The sequence below is a fragment of the Magnolia sinica genome, chromosome 7 (assembly GCF_029962835.1).
Source record: "Magnolia sinica isolate HGM2019 chromosome 7, MsV1, whole genome shotgun sequence".
In the NCBI taxonomy this organism is placed as follows: Eukaryota; Viridiplantae; Streptophyta; class Magnoliopsida; order Magnoliales; family Magnoliaceae; genus Magnolia; species Magnolia sinica.
In genome coordinates, this window is record NC_080579.1 from 8287617 (window position 1) to 8314214 (window position 26598).

Sequence of the window (26598 nt, forward strand, 5' to 3'; positions counted from 1 at the left end):
CACCTTTTCCTAAGGATGGTCCACCTGAGATATAGATCTACTACATTTTTGGCCATAAAATGTGCTGGAAAAACTGATGGACAGCGTGGATTTACAAAACATACATCAAGGTGGGCCCCACGGTAAGGGTCGCACCTAATCCGCTCAACAGGTAAAGGGTGGCATTTCTGAAATTTTAAGTAGTAGTAGGTGTAGTTTTGAAGCCGTTGCCTCCCGCCAATAAAACGCCTCTTTTGGCGCGTAAGTCCCCTTCTCTTTCGCTGCCGCGCTTTGCAATGTTCTCAATCCATGGCGATGTCAGGTTTTCGTCATCCTCAGTTCTCAGAGGTCAGTCTTCTTGCCCTCCTCATCAATTAAAATAACGAAATTGCTACTCTATTATGCATTTTCCTTTTCAACAAGCTGGATTCTACAAACTTTCTCACTTCTCGTCCATCCTCACTGAAACAGGCGTGGCCCACCGTGATGCCATACCATGATCTGTATGTGAAATCCAATCCCATCATCAGGTGCTCCACCTCATGTTTGGTTCACTGCCCAAAATTCATGCGGTTCCGTGATTCAGGTGGGCCACACCAATGGAAAGAGTTAGGAGGGGAATACCCAACCTTGATTTTGTACAGAGCCCATGTATGTGAAATCCACTCCGTCCAATAGGCGTGTCACCCCAATGTTACTTCTAGGGCCCAACAATCAGGCCATTTTACAAATGAGGTGGGCCCAGATGAAATCAAGAGTGGGCATTCGCTCCCAACTGTTTCTCTTGTTGTTGCCCACCTGAATCACGGATTAGCCTGATTTTTTCAGCCCGGGCCCTAGATGCGATGCAACTGATGATTGGGGTGGATTTCGAAGACACAAGATGGTGGGGCCCACCCTGTTTGGCCCGGTTGATGCACGGGACCTTCTGGAAAAACACGCTCACAACCATCTCCTTAAAAAAAAAAAAAAACTGATTTTGATGCCGAAGCTTCTTATTTATTTATTTTATGATTTTTCTTCTTTTGGGTTGTTGTGGTTTTCATTGAAATTCTCAAATGGGTTTTCTTTCTTTCATAGTTTTAAAGCTTCATGATGAATTTTACACTGTATTATGAATTCTTTTATTGCTATTTCAGTTTTATTTTATTTTTATTTGGGTGAGTTTGCATTTGGAAGACTGATTTGGCAGCCCATCCCTGAGATTGTAGCCAGTTGAGTGTTTGTTATCGGCTCCATGGTGGGGCCCACACACACTGTTGGGATGTTACTGACCTCCATTCAATGGAATTTTGCTCTATGAATGTTAATTGGTCTCTAGTTAATGTAGATTTGATACTTGAACATACACACTCAACCGCACGGGTGTGTGTAACATCCGTGCTTGCAATCAGGTGTTCACTGTTGAGATGCTACTGAGCTTGAGGTTTGCTATGCCCACATGCATGTGGAGACTAGAGTTCTGCCCATCCACACACAGCTACACGTGACGTGTGTGTACAGCTTTGAGCTGGTGATCAGGTGGCCACCATGCTTAGATCTTCTATTCTAAAATCAGGCTATTTCATGCATTAGTAGCTATAAAAAATCATTTTAGGTGTCCATTTGTTGTGTACATTGTGGTCTGCATGAGTGAAATGGCCTGATTTTTGAGGCAGAAGTTCTATTAAGTGTATTCCACCCACTAGATGCAAAGAGCAGATCATGCATCTGTGTGCCATATTGGCACTTGCTCTCGCATGTGGATGTGCAAAGCTCCACTTGGGTGTGGGTTTAGCATGCCTCTGTTATCTGTAAAGCGTCATGTGTCAGAAGTTGGAGCCGAAAGACTACTGATATATGAATATTGGCCAAAATGCAGGATATTGCCTGGCTTCCAGCATGGCTTCAGCCACACCAAGTACCATTTTCTAGTGAGCAAATTAAGGACTCTCAAATTGGCTCTCCAGCAGCCAGCAAGGTTTGTATTTATCTCACTTGATACTTAATTTTTAGGACGGGATTTGCTTGAATAATACCAACTACTTAATTCTTAGGATGAGATTTGCTTGAATACATCCCGACTAGTTAGTTCTTAGGACGAAATTGGTCGAATACATCTTGATGCATTGTGGTATGATGTGTTGGGACTTTAGCCTTTGAATCTGTGTCATCTTCCAATGATCTAAACCATTTATTTGATAAGTCTTACGTTTTATGGTGGAAAGGCAACAAATAAAATCTCTCAATTGGATTATGTCAACTTTTTCACAATTTGGCTCTTTTGCTCTGAACTTTTATGGTCAGCATAACCTTTGTATAATCAATGTGTTGATATATTCAATCTGAGATTTTTTATTTTTATTTTTGGGCATTCTCCATCCAAGGGGGCCCTATCAAATAAGCTGTTTGGTTTGTGTCATTGCAAACGGCCCAATCCAACGGCTAGAGTCCCGATGAATCTTATTTTAATATGTTAGGATGTATTCAACCAAGCCTGTCTTGGGTCTTAGGAGTTTAAAGAAGAAAAGTAGGTTTTAAGTTTAACTTCGAAGAGACAGTTATTTGGGAATATGATTATCTAGAAGGAAACAAGGTTTCCACTTTAATTTGACAAGAGATCTAGTCCTTTGGGAATTTCAAGGAGGAAACACAATTTCTCTGCTTTAATTTGACCAGAGACCTAATTCTTTTGGGATTTCAATAAGGAACCATGGTTTCCATTTGGATTTGATTAGAGACATGCAATTAATTCTATTAAGCATTTTTTTTTTTTTTGGGATTTTGTGCTGTCATTGAAAATGTTTCAGTTTTCCATCCTTTATGTTGTTATAGTAAATCAATACTCATAGGGGAATGCAAACAGGATTCACTTGACTGAAGTGTACACACGTGTCTGCATGTTGAAGTGTTATAATCCTGGCCATTCATCAAGTAGGTTCTACTGTGACCATGCTCTGGGCCAAAATTCAGGATGGTGTACTCATCATGTTGGTGCGTACGCTGAATGTGGATTGTCTGTACCTTTCTTCCGACCATCTATTCTTCTCATGCAATTGTAGCCCACACTTTATATGTGGAATGGCCTGTTCTTTGGGTCAGGGTATTTTCATGGTAGTCTGGATGCCACGAACATTTGTCATGCTGACATGTGTGCCGTGAGGCTCCTGCACCTCACTCTTATGAGGCCCATTAGCGGGCCTCATGTTCATGTGCTTGCTTTCAAGTCTCAAAGAGGGTTTCATTTTCTTGTTGCTCAGTTTGTTAGTTGTTACTGTGTACTCTTTGAAAAGTAATGCTAGTCATTGTAGGGTATCCAATCGAGAGAGCTGCTCTCCTACTGCCTTGTTAAAATGGACGGTTGTCTGTTTCCCAGGGATAACCGTCTCAGCTATGATTTGGGTTACTTCCCAATGGCACATACAATGTTTAACTTTTACGAGAAGCATGCTGCCCTTGCATTGATATTGAATTCTTATTTCTTGTATAACATAATCTTCACGTCAGCTGTTTTGTCAATGGGCACTTTTTCTTGGTACTGAGGCTGTTGCGAACTTAAAATTTTCAATGGGTCTGGTCCGAACAGTTCAAAGTTCAGTCTGAAGACAACCCTAGCCCAGCCAGTTGACAGCCTACTTGGTACTGTTATATGCTTAACAAGATATCGTCAATGTTTTGGTGCTCTCTTGATCAATGATAAATTATTATGTTCAAGCACTTCTGACCTACCAATTTAACATACTGCATTACTGAGGGAAAAAAAGTACTAAAAAAATGAGAAACCCATATTGAATATTTTAACGAGCACCTATCTATTCCAAATTTCCAATCGCATTTAAAAACTTCATGTTGAAGTGCTTCTATAGATTGTTACTGAGGTAGCATTTAGATGTTTGCTAAATCAGTTTAGGTTGGATGCATTATTGCTCTGCTATGTGCTTGGATCAAACCCAAAACATGAGTATTGGGTGGGCCCATAAGTGCAGGTTGCATGAGAAATGCTTATACACATTTTTGCTAATGTAGATCTGATAGTTCTGTTTTTGAATGATAATCCAAGAGGAATGCCCCGATATTCATTCCACTGTGTTCGGAGGGAGCAGATCCAATACCCTTTGATTTCTAACCTAAACAATCAGTGGATAGACAGTTCAAAACTCTCTCTCTCTCTCTCTCTCTCTCTCTCTCTCTCTCTATCTCTAAATGTCAACACCCAATTCAAGCAGTAGTTGTGTGCTCGAGCAAGCCTTTTGGACATCCAAACATACTCTAAAGTATTCATGTCCAATTTTGATCTTGTTCTTGAATTTATGTGCATGAAATTTTTGCGCCAACTATAGTTGTTATAGGTCCTGAAAAGTTATCCACAAATATCTTTATGGATTGTATTTTTTTGGGTAGTTAGATAATCAGTGTTTATTTACAGATTAAAAATTGCTTGTTACAATGGTCAGGATGTGGCGTTTCTTCAAGGTAGCAGTGGACCAGAGGACAAATTGTTTTCAAAGGGATCGGCTAGATATAGCTGTTGCCGTTTATTTTTATCTGGGGATGACCATTCACCAATTGCAAACACTCCATCTTCTGGAAATGTATGCTATCATTGCGTTTTCTCTCCAAATACAACTTAGCTGCTATTAGCGATATGTTACGTCTTTGTAATATGCTTAAATGATGTTGGAGCTTACCCTTAATTTTTAGCTTGAAATAGTTTCTTACAAAGATATGCTTATGGCATATATTTGTTCATTGGAATTTGAGCTACTTCTCTGTTCATATTGGAGAAGAGTAGAGCGCATGCGTATTTTAAGCATATTCAAATAAACTAGTAGAGTAGGTTCGAACAAGAGGACTATGAGAAGCCCTGAGGACATCTTCTCGTGAACGTAATGATAAGCAGGCAGCCATTCGCATTGCATTCTGGTTTGTCATCAAAGAACAAAGCAAATGCACACTGCCCCTTATAAATGAGACTTCATATACATATCAAGTCCCAAACACTCAGATGCACATACATACACACATTCTACTGATTTTCCTACAGTTATGTTCTTATCTTCACTATATTGCACTGACATGAGAAATTGTTAACCACCAACAGAGTATTTAATCTATTTCTTCTATGCTTTTAGTCCTTCCTCTATTTTTACTATTTAATCCCTGTTCAATGGGGTATTGTGCTTAGCAAGCTTGTTCGATGTTGCATGCTCCAGACCTTAACTATTTGCAAATTACCCCTTCCAATTAATGTACAATAGTTAGGCTAAAGAGCAGTGTTGGGCATGATTGCATTGGCATGTGAGTGGTTTTTGGTAAACGTATAAGCCTCTTTGCAGCCAACTGCTTGAGCATGTCCTTTCCACTTCTGGTCTGATGGTGGTACATGTGTACGCTTCGTTGCCAACTTGGGTGGTTGTGTTTATTACCCAGTATGAGGGAATTCCACGTATTGTATGTGGGTTGCCTCATTCTCAGCTTTATATGTGGTAACTGCCCCTCCACGGCCCTTTGCTTGCTTGCTCTTTGGAGTGTGCATGTGTTTTTAGGGATAAGTAGGCTTGAACTGATGACTTCCACCACATCAAGGTGACACTCTGCCACTGAGTTACATCCCTTCCCTGCTCCTAGTTGGATTGGGGGTTACTATTAACTGAACCATCTCCCCCCTCTCTCTTTGGGTGGGAGCATGTTGGCATGCAAGAATGCTCAATGTGAGCCTCTGCCATGGCTGATTCTAGAGCCTGCATAGAAGAGGAAGGTTGATGTCTTGTGAGATCTGATTGTAAAACTTTTGCCGATCTATCATCTAAAAGCAGACCCCAAATTGCTGGGAGAAAGCCCAATGATGATGATGATGTATCCTTGTTGAATAGGGTCGATTTTTGGGTGTTTTTGTTGTCTCTCCAAGTTATTTTTGGTGGAAGTGGTTTTTACCTTCAATGCATGATTGCGGCTGTAAAATTCACAGTTGTCATGTTGCTCACTCTATAAGCAGTTAAGCACACAAAAGAATTGCGTTCTTCCATGGAAAATGAAAGAACAAAATGAGCAATTTCACGGAGTAGACTAAGTGTATGTAATCATATTGCATATTTAGTAGTCATAGTGCAAGCTAGAGAGCTCTGTTGATTGGTGAATCTAACAGTGATTTTGGGTTCTGCCTATGAACTATTAGCATATGATAATGTTTGGATGCTATTAACCATAACAGGTGAAAGATTGAATTATTAACCTCTGAAGCCTCATGGAATTTCTTTGGTGTCCTTCACAAGAGTTTCTCTTTCCAGTAATTATATGATTTGAGACCTGAGGATGTGTAATAGGTATCCTGAGGTCCTTAGTTTGTACAAAATGGTCTATCCTGTAGTCCATATACTTGATCTGATGGGGCTCATAATAGAAGGGCCACAAATATTCATGATAAAGGCAATCCTTCTCTTCTGTTTCCAAGGAACATCTAAGAAAGAAACAGAGCAATGGTACTCATTCAAGTATAAAAGGGCAAAGCTTGGCTGGCTACTGCCTTCCAACATGGGAAATTTTGGGGAGTAGTTCATCTGTGGTGGGCTGCATCAGATCAACAGTTTGGATCGCTTGAACATGGGCCCCACTTTTTTGAACTGAAAACTGGAGGAATGCTATACATATCCTTTTGTCTTCCTCTTGCTGATCTATCTAAAGTAAGTATTTTCTTTTGGGCTTGGGGAGTGAGCTGATTCCATTTCTTGTATCACTATTTCTTTCTTTTGATGCACACCCTGAAGAATAATGGTAACCATTTTTGTTAAAGTCCTTTATGAATTATTGTCATAACTTCCAGACTTTCTTTTCAACAGGTGCTGCATTTTGACCTACATCTTTCTTCAGATGGTATTTCACAGCTCCCATCAATTCAATCACATGATACACATCAACCAGAAAGGCTGGACTTGAATAAACCCATTCTTGAAACTTCAGTATTTCGGGGTGACACATGCATGCCAAAAGTATCACAGAAATCCCCATCACTATCTGTCACCAAAGACAACAGCAAAAGCGGGAAGAAATCTCAAGAGAAGTTTGATTTGGGGCACCTTCAAAATACCAATATTCATGATGCAGTAGAGCTTTCTATTGCAGCATCTGAAGCGTTGGCCATATCTGAGCTCGTAAAGAGTGGTCCACCTTCTGAAGCCTTTCCAGCTGCATCTATACTGGAAATGGCACTTCGGGTAAAGCAAGCACGGAATCGATATCATATGGATGAGTTGGAGGATGACCCTGCTGGCAAAGATGATGGCATTGATGAGACTGATCGTCTCTCGGACTTGGATGAAAACACCATGGAAGATGCATTTGAAGATGTTGGCTTGCCTGTTACACGAGTTGCTGCCTCTCCTGATGATTTCTGTGGTCTCCAGACGTCTTCTTCTCCGAATTATCATACTTATAGCTATAGTTCAGCTACAAAGCATGAACACGATTCATATACAAATTCTTCTCATGTTCTAAATACAAACATCTTGGGAAGTCACTACAAATGTGATGGAGAAGTTAAAAATAAAGAAAAGGGGTCTCAAGATGTTGATTTTATTGATGCTTTTGCCACAGAGTTAAGATCGAAGGAGTTGCCACAGGAATATCCTGAGATGCGGCAAACGGAGCCATGTGGTGATGGGCCTTTCGGCTTTTCTACTAACAATATAGAAAGCCATTTGAATGTAGGCTCACATCAGCCAGTCCAGACAACCAAAGATACTTCAGCTACAACAAAGAGTCCTAAAGAAGATGGAATGATTGCAGAGGTGAGGGCTGTGGAAAACTTTTGCATTTGAAGGGCAACATTTCCTTCTCTAAGCTATAATGGATGAACACATGAATCTTGGAACTTTGACATATACAAATATGGAGCTTTGCTAAGCATATACGTGTGTTAAATAAAGCTCATGTACATGCCAAAACATGCCAGCATGGCACACATGTGCGAGATCCAATCCATCAATCAGGTTTGTTCGACCATTTATATGTTTTCCCAAAAATAAATCTGGTCCACTAAGTGTGGCAGCCATTACGCTTGTTTTGCAAACCATGGCCTACCTAACTAGTGGATCAACCTGATTAGTAGGGGTGCAAATTAGGTACTACCCCCGCCTGTTCTGAGCTCAGGACAAGCGAAGTCTCCGAGGGCCATTCAGGGGCCACTGTGATATATGAAATTTATCCACACTGTCCATTCATTTTTCCATATCAGTTTACATTTGTATCCCAAAAATAGAGAAGATCCAATGCTCAAATGGACCACACGGTGGGGATTAAATTCCTACCATTGAAAAATTCTTAGGGACCACAAAAGTTTTGGATCAAGATGATATTTGTTTTTTCACTTCATCTAGCTGTATATGACCACATCAACAAGTTGGATGAAATATAAACGACATGGTGGATTCTAAGAAGGTTTCATTGGTGGACATCCTTAGCACCGCTACTTCCTGTGGTGTGGTCCACTCGAAGATTGGATCTACCTTATTTTTGGTATGGTACTCTAAAATGATATGGAAAAAATGGATGGACAACGTGGATAGAATTCATACATCACAGTGGCTCCTCAGTGCCCTCTGAGCCTCTGCTTGTCCTGAGTTCCGAACAAGCGAGGGTAGTACCTAATCCGCGCTCGATTAGTAGGATAGGGCAGCAATATAGTGGTGCCTTTCTGATGGATGGATTGGTTCTTGGACCTATTGTGCCATGTTGGCGCATGTGCAGGCATTTGCATGAGTTTATTACACATGCGTGTGCACTTTTGCAAAACTCACAAGTATGATATCATATATAAACCAGTGTTTTAAATAACAAGTAGCATGTAGTGTAGTGTTCACCCCTTTGACGCTTGAGGCTTAAGCTACACTACATGCTACTTTTAGATTTTTAATTAAGGTTGTGCTTTTTTGCGCCAAATATCATGAAATTTCAAGATATTTAGCACCAAATAAGTTTGATTAATAATGAAATTTCATTAAATTTATGGCTATTTTATGGATAGTGAGGGGGAAACGGAATGGGAGAAGTTTTAACAACATAGGCAATGCCGGCTCTCATGTTATTCGAAGGACAAAATCCTAATGGCTGAGTGGGCCTTGTGTATTGCTATTTTGAAGGATTGTAATCTTCTTCTTGTTTGATTGGGTTGTAAGGTTTGGGCACCATCTCGGCGCCCTTCTAATAAAATCATCTTTACCTTTCAAGAAAAAATTTAATGACATTTGGTGCAACCTAACACAACCTAAAATAATTGAAAAAAATAGGTAAAGATTAAGTATAAAGGTAAAGAAGGAGCAACCTAGCTGGTTTAATATTCTTTGCCTAGTTAGTTGTATTATTTTACTAAAATCATTGAAAAGATTAAGTAATTTTTATTAAAAAAAATGAAAATTATAACAAATTGTTGAAAACATTAATTGATTTTAATTTTTAGTGAAAAATAACTTATGGTGTAAGCTACGTAGCATGTATGATAGGAAATGGAGTGTGTAGCATATGCAAAATTAGCATATGCCGTAAGCTACATTGACTAAAGCTATTTTTATGAGCTATGTGACGTAAAGGCTAAGCTAAGTGTGCATAGTGTACTGTCAGCTACATGTTACATAGCGTAAGCTATTTAAAACACTGAGATAGACCTATAATGTGATAAAGAAGAATGTACAATGTTCAAGAATTTGGTCGGTCCAACAAATTCTGCATGTGGGCCCAAAGATTGTCCCATTGTGGATCAAAGATTCCTAAAAAGTCTTTCTGTGGATGATTCTAACTGTGCAGTTGGACCTGTTAAGGTGACCATCAATCGTGATTGTCCCTTTCCATTGGAAATCTGATAGTGTCGATATTGGTGCATGGCCCATGCCATGATGGAGGTCCAACAAATCAATGTCTTAGTTTACCAAAGGTTGGGTTGAACCTTAATATTGCTGGGTTGAGCAATGGAACATTGTTTCTTTCAATCAAGCATCATATACGTTGAAATTGTTACATAGAGGCATGAGGAGGCTACTTTTCTTGTTTCTTAAATGAAAACTTTCATTTTTTCTTGCAATAATTAGATGATTTGCTCTGTTATCACATGAGGTTAACTTGTCCTGCAGGGACTGAACTATGAAGTAGAAGGTGTAAAATTGTTCCGTAGTGAAGCAAGCATGGTACCCTCCCCCTGCATCATGGATTCACAGAAAGCTGGTAAGGTCTGTTTTCTGTCTTTAGGTGTTTTTATCTGAGGAATTGATGTGTATACTCACGCTTTCCTTTCCATGGCAGTTGTGGAAAATGCAGTAAATGATGTTCCAAAACTCACAATGGAACAATTCAAAAGCCGTTGGTTTGGTGGTTGGACTGGGAAGGTGTGTGCTCCATCCTCTCAATTTTTGCTGCTTCTTGCATTTTTTTCTCTCACATGCTATAGGTTTGCAAATGTGTAGGCCCCCCTGCCCTGGGCTTGCCTACTTCCAGTTGGATTTACCTGAACCAATTTTATTGCTTTTTGAAGGATGTTGAAGTCACTATAGGTGGGGGTTGGAATAACAACAAAAGCATACCGAAGTTCTTCATTACGGAGACTAGCTTCCTTTCAGAATCTGTGGACATTGTCACAGACGAGAGCTCAGTGCAGAAACCAGACGCTGTGCCCGAAGTGGTTTCACTGTCAAGTATTCCCCTTGTAGCTGTTCCTCGAAATACTAATGAGGGGACATTGCTTTCCCAAGATGTCACGGGATCTTCTAACTTCTCAATGGCAGATCCTCTTTGCTCTGTTGTACCATGCAGTATTTCCTTGGACAATGACCACACCATGCAAGATTCTGGCCAGAAAGATTTAGAAAAAGAAGAAGCTGGAAAGGGCTTGAATCTGATTACAGAGCATGTTGGATTAGAGACTATCCCAGTGATGCCATTTGTTCATGGGGAAGAGAATGTTGCTTCCAAGATGAGTAGTGAAGGTTTACCGGCAACGACTCGAAAGCAGCTAACTTCATTGAGGTTGTACAGCATGGTGGAGCCTGCCCGCTACACTAGTCCTGGAGGAGAGTTTGTTTGCATCAATGAATCAGTCCCATTGGTGGGTCCAACTGAGAGCCATAGACAAATTCTTCCCTCTGAAAGAAATGTTGATTGCTTCATGTCTCTCAACAAAGAGGATTTTGCAGTTCAGTTGAGAGGCAAACCAATTGGTGTCAAGATGCCTGATTCTGTTAGTAACAGAAACACCGACACCGTTCAAAAAGAGCAGGTCCATCAAAACATTGCTGAGATGGCTAATGGGATCGAGGTGCAGGTCCATCAACACAAGGAAAGGTCCTCACCTCTTGTATTGAATTATGGGACCCGGCGGCGGCTTAAGGCTTGTAATATTATTGTAAGTGATACTGAAGATGAGAGCTCGAAAACGGCTTTGATACCTTGCAAGAGGAAAACCAGATTAGACGATTCAAGGACAGATGTCAGTTGTGTGGATCAAGCTAAGGCTACATCAGTTTCCCTGCTGCAGTCGAGTTTACATTCATATCCCCATGAAAAACAAACTGCAGCAAAGAAGAAAGTTCGCTTTACAGAAGCGGAAGTTGAGCACCGGTCGAAGAATACTGTTGAAAAGTCTTCTGGCTATCAAACTCGTAATACTCAGATTTAGATTTTCTACTCCTTTTCCTTTTGTGAGGAATTTTCAGGTCCCATTCCTTCAGGACGTGAAGTGTGCTGATGCATTCAATCTGTACAAGTTGGACTATGCCTTTGCGATCTACGCCATTTCTCTTATAGGCCCCATAGTGGTGCGATAGCCTGAAAATTTCCAGAATAGAAAATCTTAGCCATCCAAATAATTGGGTTTTCTTTTCCAGACCACTGTTGTGTGTGTGTGTTTTTTTATAAATAAATTAATTCTTTGTTCTTAATCCACTGCCCAATGCCACCTAAACTGCCAATTCCCCTACGGTTTCCATTCTCAACTGTTCTACCCTGATTCTAGGTCAATTGTTATCTGGATCACTATTTTTATCGAATGAAATTGTGGCCCTATACCCTTATTGTTAACTGAGTTGTAATTTTATTTTTTTTCTTTAGCTTGTAAAGGTTTATACTTTGATTTATGCAACATCAGACATGTACAATATAATAGTCATATAATAATAACAAAAACAACAATAATAACATTCATTATTTCATATATAAATTACAACATGAATTTTTATACGTAACTATATTATGTGTACTTAGAAGTTTGTTTTGGAGCAGCCCACATGATCCTACCCCTAGGGTACTCGTATTGGTGGCAGTTGTGTGCCCCATTAGGGTAACACGTACTCACTATCAAAGACAACCTTGCTGCTGACCTAGAGTTTGTTATCCCTTCAATCAGCGAAATTTTGGGGTGTGCCCTGTCCATGTTGGGTACTGTTTTAAATATAGCTTTGCTCACTATGTGGTGTGTAGCTTACACAACGTAGTGTAGCTTAGCCTTATCACCACGTAGCTCATGAAAATAGCTTTAGTCACGTGTAGCTTACACTTCATGCTAATTTTGCATACACTATATGCTACGTAGCCTATGGTATACCGTACGTAACTTACACTCAATTTATTTTTCACTAAAACATTAAAATTAATTAATGTTTTTAATAATTTGTTACATTTCTTAATTAAAAAAAAAGAATTAGTTAATCTTTTGATTTTAGTAAAATAATAAAGTAATATAATTTGACAAGTTAGGTTGCTCTTTTTTTTTTTTTTTTTTGAAAGGTAACACTACCAAGGATTGAACCATGGATCACTCACACACCCTACACTGTCTACACTAGCTCATATAACGAGCAGGAGATGAGTTTCTCTTTCTTTAACTTCAAACTTAATCTTTGCCTATTTTTTCTATTATTTTAGGCTGTATTTAGTTGTTACAAGTTTCATTATTAATAAGACTAATTTGGTGAAATTTGGTGTAGAATATCGTAAAATTTCATGATATTTGGTGCAAGTGCAACCAAGCACAACCTTAATTAAAAATCTAGAAGTAGCGAGTAGCTTATGCTACATGCTATGTAGCTTAAGCTACTTCAGAGTGAATGCTACACTGCATGCTATTTGCTATTTAAAATGCTGACATCGGGGAGCAGCAGCAAATAGTCCCAATCGCTGAATCATGGGCCCCTCATGTATGGATCAGCTCATTAGGAGATGATTCATGTTCTGATGAGTAGGACGCTGTTCCTGTCCTTGCAACTTCTTGTGACAATGCTTTTCTTTTTTGCTTTAAAAACTCTCTGGTTTGTGATATGTCATTATTTTAGTCCATGCAGGTTCACATGCTGGAGCTGGTAAAAGGGTAAAAGCTTCTGGCCTGGGGTCCATGTTCGAAATTGGAAAGGAAAATTATCATTGCTTGAAAAGTTGTGGCAACAAGTATAGAAAGGGAATGCTCTTGCAGAGCTTTGAGTTCCTGCTGACAGGATTTTCAAGAAAGAAGGAAAAGGAACTTGAGATGCTAATTAGGAAACATGGAGGTATTGTTCTTTCTGATGTCCCATCACCTTCACCAAACTTAAGAGGAAAGAGACAATCAGGACAAAAGCACCGGCTGCTCCCTGTCGTGCTATCTCCAAAGAAGGTCCGTGTCATAAGATTAACACATGCTTTTATTTCAGGGAGAAGGATTCATTGTTAAAATGCTTATTTCTAAATTAGATATGAAGACTCTACTCTCCCTACACATGTCACACATATTTGACATCTGGATCCTTTCATCTTGTGTCCTACCATTTCTACTTTGTACCCGAGAAATCAAACCACTTGTCTACCTATGTCCCGATTAGAGTTCCTTTGGTCGAATGTCTCAAGTTGGTTGGACATACTGTAACTGCTGATTTTTTACTTGTAACAATTCACATGGTGTGTGGAGAAGAAAAAGAAAAAAAATAGGATTTTGAGAGAAGAGTGTTGTGTGGAGATTAGATCAATCCCTTGCACCCTAATCTATTTATAAAGCCCTAAGCAACATAAAAATGTAGGGTGTCCTAAGGGAGCATGAAATATAACACACCCATACAAAAATACTTTACACATACACCAATACCCAAACATATGCATATGCACGAATACATCTACTCTCTCACTCAAGCTGGAGCAAAGATGTCGCACATGGCCAGCCTGATCATGATATCTTGGAAATGTGAAGAATGGATGGAGTTGGTAGCAATATTCACTAGCTGATCACTGGATCGAACACGGGGAGTATAAAGCAACCTAGACAGTATCTTCTCATGCAGAAAGTGGTAATGAACTGGTTTCATCCTCTCATGAAAGACTGGATTGGATGCAATATGAATGGTGGCTTGATTGTCACACTACGTCAGAATTGGAGTGGAGACAATGATACCCATGTCTTGAAGAAGAGATTGAAGCCAAATAACCTCACATGGAGCATGAGCCTTGGAGCTATATTCAGCTTCGACTGATGGGCGATCAGTAACAGACTGCTTGTTGGTTTGCTAGGAGACAAGGTTGCTTCCTACAAATGTGCAACTAGTGGTGGACCTCCTATCATCAGAAACACCAACCGGTTCTGCGCCACAATATGCCTGAATGTGAAGATGACCATTGTTGGCATACAAATGTCCTTTGCTATTGCTGATTTCAAGGATTTGGTAACATTAACAACATTGAGATCATGGGAGTATGGAGAGTGCATGAATTGATTGATCATGCTCGCAACATATGCAATATCTGGTTTAATGATGGTCAAATAGGTAAACCTCACGATCATACTTCGATAATGTGAAAAACCTCTATTACTCCTAATGATGAATCCAATGATTCACCTAAATAGGTGTAGATGCAGCACATGCAGTCATGCACCCAATGCTTGTTCATGCAGAAGATCTAGGAATAATTTTGCCATGATATGAATATACCTTGCTTAAATTGTGTAGAAGATGAAAGACACACACAGACAGGTACATCTCTGACATTATTATTCAAAAGTCCTCCATTCAAGGGTCATGTGATCTGCTTGATTTTTGTGGAATGGCCCCAACGGGAACAATTTTGATCTTGCACATGTGTGCCACATGTAGTGGAATAAGCATTTTACAACTAACTTTGATATAAGTGATAACAGTGGATGCTTTCCTTTTTTCTCCTAGGGTTCTCATGTATGGTTTCAAAGTGTTGCAATGTTACCATTTTTCAGAAAATACTCAAAGCATTTTTCATGCCTTAAAATTTAAGGTCAAGTGAAAAACATTATTTGTTTTAGAATAGACAAGACTGAGGATGTGCCTACGTATTTAGGTCATGGTGTGCTGTAAAGGCAGTTACATAAAGGTAACGGTGCCAACCGTTACACGTTACGGGTCATAACAGCCGTAACGACCGTTTTGGAAAAAAATGACCCAAAACCGTTGTTATCTGCCTGTTACATCCCTGTAAAGGCCATAACAGCTTTGTAGTGGTCTGTTACGGGCTAGATACAGGTTTTCCATGTTCTTTTTTCCAATGAAAAAAGAGACCATAACGGTCAATACGGGGGCCATAACAGCCGTTATGATCCGTATCGTAAAGGCAATGGTGGTGGCCGTTACAGCCACTATTACTGTTATAGAATGCCTTGCTTTAGGTTTTGTGTCTTGTCATAGCATGCAACTTAATGTCTCTAGACCGGCATTGATTGGTCTTGTTTTGATTGTCTGTAGACCATCATGAATTCTAATTCTAGCTCCACCATCAATATTTCATCTAATTCAGGTGCCTTTTGATGGGGCAAATAGGAAAGTTGAAATTCTAATGGATGGGTAGGGATACGTATGAATTAGGGCTTCCAATCTTCACTTAGGATGCATTTAAAACCTGATAATCACTTAACACAGGGAAGTAATAAAAATTGCAGCTCTCTCCAAAAAGGAAAAAAAGAAAAAAGAAAAAGAAAAAAAAAGGAAAATTGCACCTAAAGATAGATAGGAGATAGAAGAGATATATTTGTGGAGTCTCCCCACAAGAACAATCTAAAGGAGTTTTACCTCCAGGATTTCTAGAAGAGACACTTCTAGAGGATATTCAACTCATAGGAAAAGGCTTCTTTCCATCAATTGAATATTGTATTTTTGTGTCCTTGCATAAGGCAATATATAGCCTTTTTGTAGAAATTCCCAATTGAAATTAAACTTCTACTTGCTTTCTTTTGGTATAACTTTGACCTCCTAAATTAACTCAAACTTAACCCACATTTAATTGTAAGAACAAAAGGAAAGAGACTAAGTAGTAGGCAAAGAAACTAATTGGGCTGTCCGTGATGATTGTGAATGTTGTCGACGATGATCGCTGGTAGATAGACGAGGTCTGAGATTCGGCGAGCAACTCAGTATTGTAGTGATGCCTGTGGGGCACATAACTAAGGCTGGAAGTTGTCTACCTAAGTCGAAGTCAACAATCACCACACAATCTCGATCATTGAAATCACGGGTCACTCTAGGATCAACGGTGGAGATTGGTGTAGCCTAGATGTGGCCTGCATCGTTAATCTAATAACACTCCAACTGCTCAAATCTTCCTGGGTATATACACTACTATATGGCAGTTTGGGGTTTTATGGCTGGTCAAAAACATCTAAATCTCTTATATGGTTTGTATGTGTCTATGAAGTCCGGTCTATTGGACTTATGGGCCCCATTGCCCAACTGGACCCTGGTTTGCAATATCTTCCTTCAGCCAGCAGTGGGTCCTCTTTTTGACCACTTTTGGTGACTGTTTGTGTCCTGGATCACCATTCATGTGTCTTTTTTCCCCATTTCCATAGAGCTATGACGACTATGAGTAAATTGACAAAAGGTGTATGGTGGGGCTTTTAGGAGAAGCTATAGATGAGTAGGGATTATACATATACAATTAACATGTTATAATATGTTCTTTACAAATCTACATATCATAATATATAACATGTCTGCAACATGCATTTGGGATGGGCCGGGATGGCTCATCAGGATCCCAGTTCCAGCCCCATGGGATAGGCTTGGATTTTTCTGGGCCCATGGGGTCAGGTCTGGAATGTCATTTCAGCAAGTAAATGGGCTGGGTCCGGCTTAGACTTAATGACATTTCCTTTTTTGCTGCGGCTAGAACCTGAATCTAGGCCCATTTATGGCTGCAATGGGCAGGGTTTGGCCTAACTTTCAACGGCCTGTGCCTATTAACAGCTTAATGCCATGCATTATATATATCATTGTATATATATACTGTCACTCCTAGGAGTTTATGTATTAGCTATTTAGTGGCATGACTCTTCACCATTTAGAGTGTGCATGTAATATTTTGACATGGGTATAGACGTATAGTGTCACCATGTGTATGGTGACTGTGCAGTACGTACTGGTGTTTATTTACCTTGGGTTATTATATTTCCATGGCTTTGATAATGGATGTTATACTCATAAGGAGGAATGCAGGTAGTTTTCCTTGTGTTTTATATTTATGATCTCAAGTAATCAACAGGTTTGGAAATTCAAATAGAACTTTCTTTTTCTCTGTGTCTGATTCAATAGTTACTTGTTACGAGAAGAGAAAGTAATTCTGATGGTTTTCACTTTGGATGTAATACCAATGCTTGGTTTGTCTGACTGGAGTTGATAAATTCGTTCTTTTGGTAGAAGTTGCTTAATAAACTGTTGATGATCATTTCTCACGTATTACACTAGGATGATCATGTGCAGCAAATTTGAAGATGTGAATCCTAGAACACATGCCAATATGCCACACGTGCAAGAAACAGGCTCTTTTGGGCTGCCATGAACATGACCTGGTCCAAGAATCAGGCCAGTTGGCTCATTAGGTAGGCCATACTTGTATGCTGAATATAGACAACCATTTTGTGAAAGCGTTCATTTCTCATACATGTGGCCCATCTGATGAGTGGGCTGTTTGGATTTTTTTTTTTTTGCTAGGGAATGTTCATGGTGGGCATCAACTGATGAGTGTGAATCATCTTACGATTTCTTTTCATGTATATTCTGTATCCATTCACTGATATACTGTGTGTTCCCCTTCTGTTCCATAAAATAGTTATGTAATATCTGTTATTGAACTCTTGGCTAGTCATTTAACTTAAATATGGTCATCAATCCATGTTCAGTTTCTTAGAAGGCCATGTTCTTCATCAATGGCATGGATATCTTGTCATTGACTGATCTTCTGCCATCCATTCCTTCAGGTGGAAACTACAAAGTTCTTATACGGCTGTGCAATAGACACCGTGTTGCTGAAAGCTAACTGGCTTAATGATTCAGTGCTGTCTGGTTCTGTATTATCACCGGATAAGTAAGTTGTAACATTTTTATTTTTTGCATGCCGGAATTTTTAGTTTTACAATGAGTCTGCATTGTTCCACGGCATGAATGCACAACTAAAAAATGTTAGTGGCATGAGTTCCTGATAAAACTTTAAAACATGACAGTGGAAATAGTTGTTCCTTTTTATGATGCAGTGGTCCCAACACATTAGAAGAAAAACCAAATGCTAGTACATAATATTTTGCTAAGCACACATTCACCTCTACACGTGCTACCCTGGCATGTATTGGGACATTTAAGCTGAGTGCATTTTGTGGTCCCTATTCTGCTGATAAGCTTGAGGCAAAATCAGGTTGGTCCACTTTTTAAGGCAAGCCATAGGTCTACACTGAATGTGGACTCTTTGCTAGTCAATTCTTTAAATTGCTTGTTGTTTCAGACATGTTTGGTCCGTATGATGAGTTGACCAGCCCAACTATTTGGCCAGGTTGTTCAGATGGTTATGCCCACCTCGGCATGGTTTTGAAGCCCTAAACACATGTGGCTGCATGTAGAGGTGCATTTGGAGAGGCATGTATGGGCTTCATCTGGAAATTGATATGGATAAGTGAACGTGTCACCCTTTTTTGCAAGTTCTTATTTTTTCTCCTGTAGTGATTTATTATAAAAAAATTTTCAGTTGACTAACTCTTTAGGGGTCATTTTGCAACCTGGATTTGGGGTTGAATTTGGATTCCAAATCCAAAAGATCTCAATTCTCATGTTTGGCAGTCTCTTCTTTGCATGGAAATCCATATTTTAATTTTTAAGCCACTTTTTTTTTTTTTTCCCTTTCAAAAAGATGGTTTGCAAAATCCAAGGATTTCAAATCCAACCCAATGGTTAAAATTTCCAAACTATTCCCTCTAGTGTGGCTCCCTGACTACTGGAATGGCCTCATTTTTTGGTGCACATGAATCCTGGTCAGACGCATCTTCTAAATGGATTAGATGGTGTGTAAAAGAGAAGGTTGGGGCCCAGAGGTAATCTAGAAGATTTTTAACAGTGGGCGTTTCCACTGTTCCCTCTGGTGTGGCCCACCTGAGTTTTCACCCTTATTTTTTGGCACCAAGCAAAACATGGCGGTGCCAATGATAAATGGATTGGATGTCATTTTCATATCATAGCGGTTCCTGGGAAAAAAAAATTGGATTCAACAAATCTAGGTTGCCAAACATAATTTCTTGATTCCACGGGATTGAAATCCAGGTTGCCAAACACAATTTCTGGATTCCAAAAGATTGAAAATCCAGATTGCCAAAAGCAACTAACAGAATCCAAAATCTCAAGATTTCAAATCTTGGACTTGAGAATCCAAATCCAAGATGCCAAATGATCCCTTAGTAAAATAGTCACCATGGTTCGATGTTCGTGTCTATTGTCATGGATTTTTTTAATATATTATTATTATTATTATTTGTCTCTGTTGAGCTTCTTTCTTATTCTAAAAATGAAAAGAACAAACATACATAATGTGAATCCAAATCAAATAGTGCTTTCCCAATGCGACTTGCCCAGAGAATGGGACTGGTCTGACTTGCTCCAACTCATTTTGTTTTTGTTTGTGTCCCCATTTTGGTCTGATGATTTGTTTCCTTCCTGACTGGAACTGGTATGACCTGGGTGAAACTGAGTCACATCTGATGATGTTTTGAACCATGATACAAATTGCTTTTTGTCATGAATTTTGTTTTGAAAGAAATGCAAGGCTTAAGGCTTACAAGATGATATGGGTTTTGCAGATACCTGATTCTACCAAATCAAGCATCCAATGGGAAGCAGATGAGAATTGGGCAGCCAGTCTGTTTTAACCATTCCCGAATCTTTGACAGAGTAGGAATCATGCTCTATGGAAAACCAACTTTTTTCTCCAATTTGGCGAAAGTTGTAAAGGTAATGTCTTGCTCTGAAGAGGAATGATAGCTGCAAATGCACTTGCAAGCACCCGACATGCGTGAAAGGATGTTGATTGCCAGTTTTCCTTTTTTTCACCATCCAATTTTTGTTATAAGCGTGCCCACCCGGTGATTGGATTAGACTGATTTTTGTGATAGGGCACATTCATCATGAGCGTACCTGATGAATGGCCAGGATCTTGCACGTGTGGGTGTGCCTGCAAGTGACCATCTGGGGCTCCCAATATTGGTAAATGCACTATCTTAACTGCATTAGTTTGGGTTCCACTTTAATTTCATTTATCATCTATTCCTAATGATTTCAACTCATTTGTTTTAATCAACCTATGCAATAGACTATTACATAGCGCCTGTGGGAGTTTTGTGCTCTCCTATCCGGTCCCAACCCTAGATAAAGGTGGAGGATTGTGTCAGGTTGGCAGCTGCGGTGAAACTCCTGCTGTAACTTTCACATGAATCATGGAAATATGTGATGTAGATCCCAATTAGTGGTCCCGGAACGTGGATCGGCCCAATAGTGGGACCAGGGGATAAACCAGGGTCAGGATCTCCTCTCCCTTTATCTTTTCTCCTCACTTAGAGGAGACGAAAAGGAAAAAAGAAGATTTTTTTCCTTCTTCTTTTGAATCCAACAACCATGCCCACTATGTATGGATGCTCTTTATTCATAACCAAAACCATGGCATTTCGAAATCCTAAACAATCCAATAAAAAGGAAATTCCTAAACATATTATCCAACCAAAATAAAACACCTAAGGCAACTATCCTAAAGTAACCAAAAAAAAGATTAAAAAAAAGAAAAAAAAGAAAGAAAGAAAAAAAGAAGCAAAGAATCAGTGAGCGTAAATACCTCTTTTCGAGGTAACATTGGCAACTCACGTGGGTCCCACAACTTGAACATCCACTTATGGTGCACCATATGGATGATGGATCATGAAGTCTCTCTATTTGAATGGGATCAAAGTAATGGAGAGAAAGTTGGTGCACCGGATTTTCGGACGTAGTCATTTAACCTCTGGAATGTCTCTGGACTATCTTTGTGAGCATTGTAGGCCATTTGGGATGTGCCAATCAATGCCGGAAAACAATTTCTGGGTTCTAGTACAGTTTCCAACAGGACGTTCAAAAACTATTTCCGCATTCCAGCAAGGTATGCATACAGAGGTATCCAAATTTTTGGAAAGCAGCTGTAACAGTTGCTGCTGTGTTTTTGGTTTTTCTCCATTGGATGGCTGGCACAACCGGTGGGGTCCACAGAATCCCCCAAGCAAACCCGCATTGCATAATAAACTTGCAATGCTATTTGTATTATGCGATTCTTCAGCTATTCATTTTTGAGTAATTCTAACATGAATTGTTCTTTTAATGTTAAAAAAAACATGAATTGTGCTTTTGGAGTTCCATGTAGGTGCACCAAAATATCTCTACCAGACACATGGCATGTGTGTATGGTGATAATGTAAATTTGGTGGGCTGTGTGGATGGACCACAGCTAAAAAAGCAAGGCGATTGGACTAGGGTGGCCATCCAATCAATGGACTGCAAAATGGAAATGAAACTTAAAAAAATGAGCTATGGTTCTCAATCAAGTGGAAAATTCATCTCAATCAGATGGTTAAAGATGTCCAATCACTGCGATTTTTGGACTATCATGTATCCATATGTTGGCCCACCATATCAACATCATTCCCAATTGCCATGCACGGTTGCAATATATACTGCGGGATGGCACTTCATACAACTATGGAGCACTTGTCATGTTACAATCTAAATATGTTTTTTGAACCTGTTTTGATTGTAGCATGGAGGTGGTCAGGTGTTCAAGACTCTCCATTTGTTGGTCCAAAACTTAAAGAATGGGAGGAATTCTGTGGGGGTCATTGTTGTTGAGGAAGAGGGTCGAGCATCGCGCCACCTTAAACAATGCGCTTCAGAGCAGAAGCTGCCATTGATGGTCAGTAATTATTTTTAACATCATCATTGTTATTACTATTTTTATTGTTATGTAGGAGTCTGTTGAGCAGGCCCAACCATAATGACAAATATCTATGATAATTTGAAGAAAGAAAAACAATGACATTTTCATGATATCTTTAAAAAAGATAAAACTTTCAATAGGCTTCCAATTTTCAATTATCTTCAAAATTCCAATAATATTATGATATTTTCCTTTTAATATCCTTTTATTTTCTTTTGTTTAAAACACCCAAAATTTCTGATGTTCTCAAACCTTCCTTCGACATACTCATGATTCCCCTGACTTTCTTTTTGTTTTTATAATTTATTTATTTTTCCTTTTCTTTTCCTTTGTTTCTTGTTTCCACATATCATTATCATTATCTAAGCGTTATCCCAACTAACTGAGCTCGACTACATGAATCTTTTTCTGCCATTCCACTCTCTCATGGGTCATAACTTCAATTGGAGCATGGGTCGTTAAGTCTTTTTGTACTACCTCCACCCACTTCCTCTTGGGCTTTCCCCTTGCCATGGTTTTGAATATTGTTACCGAGGGGCATATTGGTCTGGCTAAAAAATGATACGATACAGGTGTTGTGTTTTGATATTGGTTCGTATCTGACAATATTGGCCCATATCGGTCAATTTTTTAAGGCAAAGAATTAAGGAAAATATTAGGAAGAAAAGAGTAATAAGATATTCAAGAATCAAGCAATTTTTTTGGATGGATTTTGGACATGCATATGATGGTGTATCGGGCCATTATTTGATGAGAATGTTGTCTATCGGTTTGACTTGTTGAAGTTCAACTACATGGGCCGTAATTGAACACAAATCAAGCATGATTTGGTGAACTAGGGCCTACTAAATTGAAAAACAACAAAAAGAAGATGCAAATATCAAAAAGCAAGGTTACCTTCTTTCTGATTTTTTTTTTTTTTTTTCATAATGGTCCACTTTGCTTCGATTTGTCAAATCCCATTCAATTCATTTGTTTTGATCCAAAATAGGTCTAGATTTAGCCTAAAATGAGCTTCTAAGCTTCTTCCATGTTTTAAATGAGAAAAAAGAAAAGAATAGTACACATGAGTGAAATTTTGAAAAAAATAAATAAATCGAAATTGGGCTTTTATGAGCATATTGGTTTGTATTGGCTGTATTAGTGCCAATACCAGTCAGTTTATCTTTACTGAGTCGATATGGCCTCGTATTGCATATCGTCTCATGCTGATATGGATACATTTCGCTCGTATCAGCCGATATGATACCAATATTCATATCTATGCCCCCTCGCCTCTTTAGAGCCTTCAACTTGTAACAACTCACTCCTAACTGGTGTAGTTCTTGGTTTCTGTTAAACATGACAAAACCATCAAAATCTACTTTCCCTCCTCTTATCACCTATTGAAGCTACTTGTAAGTTCCCTTGGATGCATTGATTTCTAATTCTATCCTTGTCTTGCCACTCATCCATCTCAACTTCCTCATTTCAGCTATATTCATCCTATGAACATGTTGTTCCTTAACTGCCCAACATTCCTGTCCCATGGAGCATAGTTTGTCTTATAATTATCCTATAAAATTTCCCCTTCAGATTGAGTGATACACAACTATCAAAATTCGAATAATATCAGGATATTTTCCTTTTAATATCTTCTTCTTCTTCTTCTTCTTTTTAAAACACCCAAAGTTTCTGATTTTCTCAAACCTTCCCTTTGACTTGTGATCCTCATCACTTTCTTTTTGTTAGATCATTTATATAAATTGTTTATTTTTGTTTATTCTTTTATTTATTTTTTGTTTCCACAACTAAAATTTCCTGAATGTATGTGAAGAAATTATAATTCTGAGGAATTTCTGAGAAAAAGATCTGTAAATTTGGACATGGCCGGCCTTATGTGGCCCCTTGCAATTGTCCGATACATTCCTCCCAAACCCAATTTTGGAACCTTGGACCATACCTTGTAAACTTCAACTTCTCAAAAAAGAGAACAAGAAGCATGGTTATCAGTATGGTTGGCAAGGGGTTGGGCAGGTAATAATTTGAACTTGGATTTTGAACTGCATGGTCGGGACCTGTTGGGCTGGGCCTCTTAAAGATTTTTATTTTTCTTAGCGTGGTTGGCTCATTGCAAGCGTTAGTTATCAGCCGCCATCTAGACTTCCTCTAGAACATGCTCTTATGTTGTAGATACTTTCTCATTCAATAGTGAGATCTTTTTGCCGAGCAGGTTATGCAGTTGAAATGATGGGATATTCCAAGTGGTCTGGTCTGAATTTGGTATTCCCAAATGGCACCAAATCGTGAAATGGAACCCTTAGTTCCAACTATAGCCCATTGGTGGTGTACACATGAGGTCTGCTAATTCTAGATGTCCACATTAATGCAGCCATACACTATTTGAGTGCACGTGCCCATCTAACCTGCGCATTAGGTGGGCCCCATTTCCCCGCAATGTAGGTTCCCTGGCTGTAGATAGGACATTCTAATCATCTTGTAGGCCATACATGCATGAAAGATGGACCTTTAACAACTCTTGATAGTCCACCTTCAACGTAGGTATGCACCTGTGATGCACCTGTGATGATTGGATTGTCCTTATTTTTGAGCCATGGTATCTATATGGTCGTAGACATGGCTTGAATGCAGCATGCAGGTAGGTGGTTGTGTAGAACAAGCAAGCCTGTAGTGTGTGTACATACACCGTAGTACTATTAACTGGCAAGGATACTTGCATGTTTCAAAGTCAGGCTAGCCTTACACGCTATGCTTTCCAGGATGCTAATCTCTGCAATGTTCTTCTCTATGATTGCTTGGTGCAGCCAGCAAGCTGGATCATAAAGAGCTTACATATGGGAAAGCTGCTCTCATTCAAGAACAATGTTCGGTCCGCTCTTCCGTGTATGAGCAGGATGCCGCAATTCCCACCAGCCATGGATTTCAGTGAAGAAATTTGATTGTTTACTTTTCTGCGATTCTACCAATGCCTCGCAGAAAAGTAGTTATGGGTATGCATTTCTTGACCTTCTACAGATGTGTGTTTGTGTTTCTTTAGACAACTGCTGAGTGCTGACATTCATCACAACCATCCAACCACATCCAACTGTGGTGTGTCCTTCATATTTAACTGTTGTGAGGTGAATCTGATAACTGTCTGATCAAGGTTGGATGTTGGTGATGTCAGCCCAAACCAAAATGTTGGTGGGGCTGACTTACCTGATCATTTCTCTGTTCTTACTTGAATGGCGGGCTGACTCATTTCACAGCTGCAAGTGGATGGGCCATGTCCAAAAAATCACAGCGGCAAAGCTATCCTAATTTCTTGAATGGCGTTTGTTTATTTTTGTTTGTTTTTTAAAGAGGAAGGTTGCTGACCTCTCTCTGAAGCTCTCACAATCAAATAGTTAGGAAGATCATCTGATTGTTTTTGTTATTTGGTTATGGCGCATCCGTGGTGCCCTGCCAAATAAGTGGTATGGATGTTTTACCGTATTAGCATACACTTGAAGATTTTAAATGATTGCATTTGCTGTAAATTTCAGGCATGAGGACACTCCAATCTATTGAAGATGTTCAATTCTTTATTCAGATATTTCCTGGGGAAAGTTCAAATCCTTGTGGTCAGACCTCTCTGGGGTGCTACAATCCATCCAATAGACATATGACTGCCAATCCAGACCGCCAAATGGTGGGCCTCATTCTGGAGCACTGCTTGAAAATCAAATGGATTGGACACTCCTAACCAGCTGAAGAAGGTTATAAAGAGAATGGTCAATGGTCCAAATTTCAAGGTTCCAAATCAGATAGTTAAGATTCTCCATCCCAGTGGAACCCACAATCTGAAGGGTCCAAAATTAGCACCCATGTTTGCAATGTCTACACTGGGTAAGTTGTAGCGCTCTAGCCAGGTTAGCAGGCCTGACAGCACCTGGAGCCTTGTACTAATTTGAAGAGTGAACTAGTGGCAGGTTAAGGCTAATGGGAGGAATCGTGATGGTAACGTTGGGAATCTGCGCCCAGCTAGAAATGGGCCATGAATGACAAGTTGCATATTGAAATGGTATAGCATCTCATCGTCAGGTGGTTGAAAGAGATTCAAACGAAGCAGAAGCTAGGGCACTAGCACAAAGACTAAAAAATATTCCTACATTCTTCTATGATTCGACAGTAGGAAGGCAATTTGCAAGATGTAACCAGATTAGCGTCCTCCCAAGGCACTGGTACATCCCATTATGGTTCATAGCCAAGGGAATCTAGAAGTTCAGAGTGGCGAGCCAGAGTGCCAACATCATAGCCGTAGGAAGTTATGGACCTTTTGGCCCATCTTATGCTGTATTCTCATTCGACTCTTCAATAAATTAAGCAGCCATTTTACCAAGGTATCAGGAATTGCTTGAATTCAATTTTAAGTTATTGAGTTGCATTTGGACA

The 26598-nt window shown here is 39.4% G+C and overlaps 1 protein-coding gene across 4 annotated transcripts; it reads left to right on the top strand.

Annotated features, from left to right (window-relative positions):
• Positions 1-177: 177 nt before the first annotated feature.
• Positions 178-26598, top strand: LOC131250984 (uncharacterized). 4 transcript variants are annotated; one of them, XM_058251413.1, is made up of 14 exons: positions 178-327; positions 1841-1939; positions 4413-4550; positions 6795-7742; positions 10077-10167; positions 10246-10328; positions 10475-11597; positions 13266-13582; positions 18173-18279; positions 20033-20183; positions 22009-22161; positions 24990-25175; positions 25528-25570; positions 25710-26598. In XM_058251413.1, the coding sequence occupies exons 1-12, from the start codon at positions 289-291 to the stop codon at positions 25122-25124; spliced, it is 3384 nt and encodes a 1127-aa protein (XP_058107396.1). In that variant the 5' UTR covers positions 178-288; the 3' UTR covers positions 25125-25175; positions 25528-25570; positions 25710-26598. The 4 variants fall into 4 exon arrangements, with proteins under 4 accessions (XP_058107396.1, XP_058107395.1, XP_058107397.1 ...); XM_058251412.1 differs by lacking the exon at positions 25528-25570; XM_058251414.1 differs by lacking the exon at positions 25528-25570 and having other exon boundaries at positions 13275-13582.

Excerpts from the sequence above, each read along its gene's own strand:
- LOC131250984 (XM_058251413.1), top strand. The coding sequence starts at position 289 with ATGGCGATGTCAGGTTTTCGTCATCCTCAGTTCTCAGAG. Across the intron at positions 13,583-18,172 it reads TCGTGCTATCTCCAAAGAAG|GTGGAAACTACAAAGTTCTT; the intron begins GTCCGTGTCATA and ends CCATTCCTTCAG. Across the intron at positions 22,162-24,989 it reads AGCAGAAGCTGCCATTGATG|CCAGCAAGCTGGATCATAAA; the intron begins GTCAGTAATTAT and ends TGCTTGGTGCAG.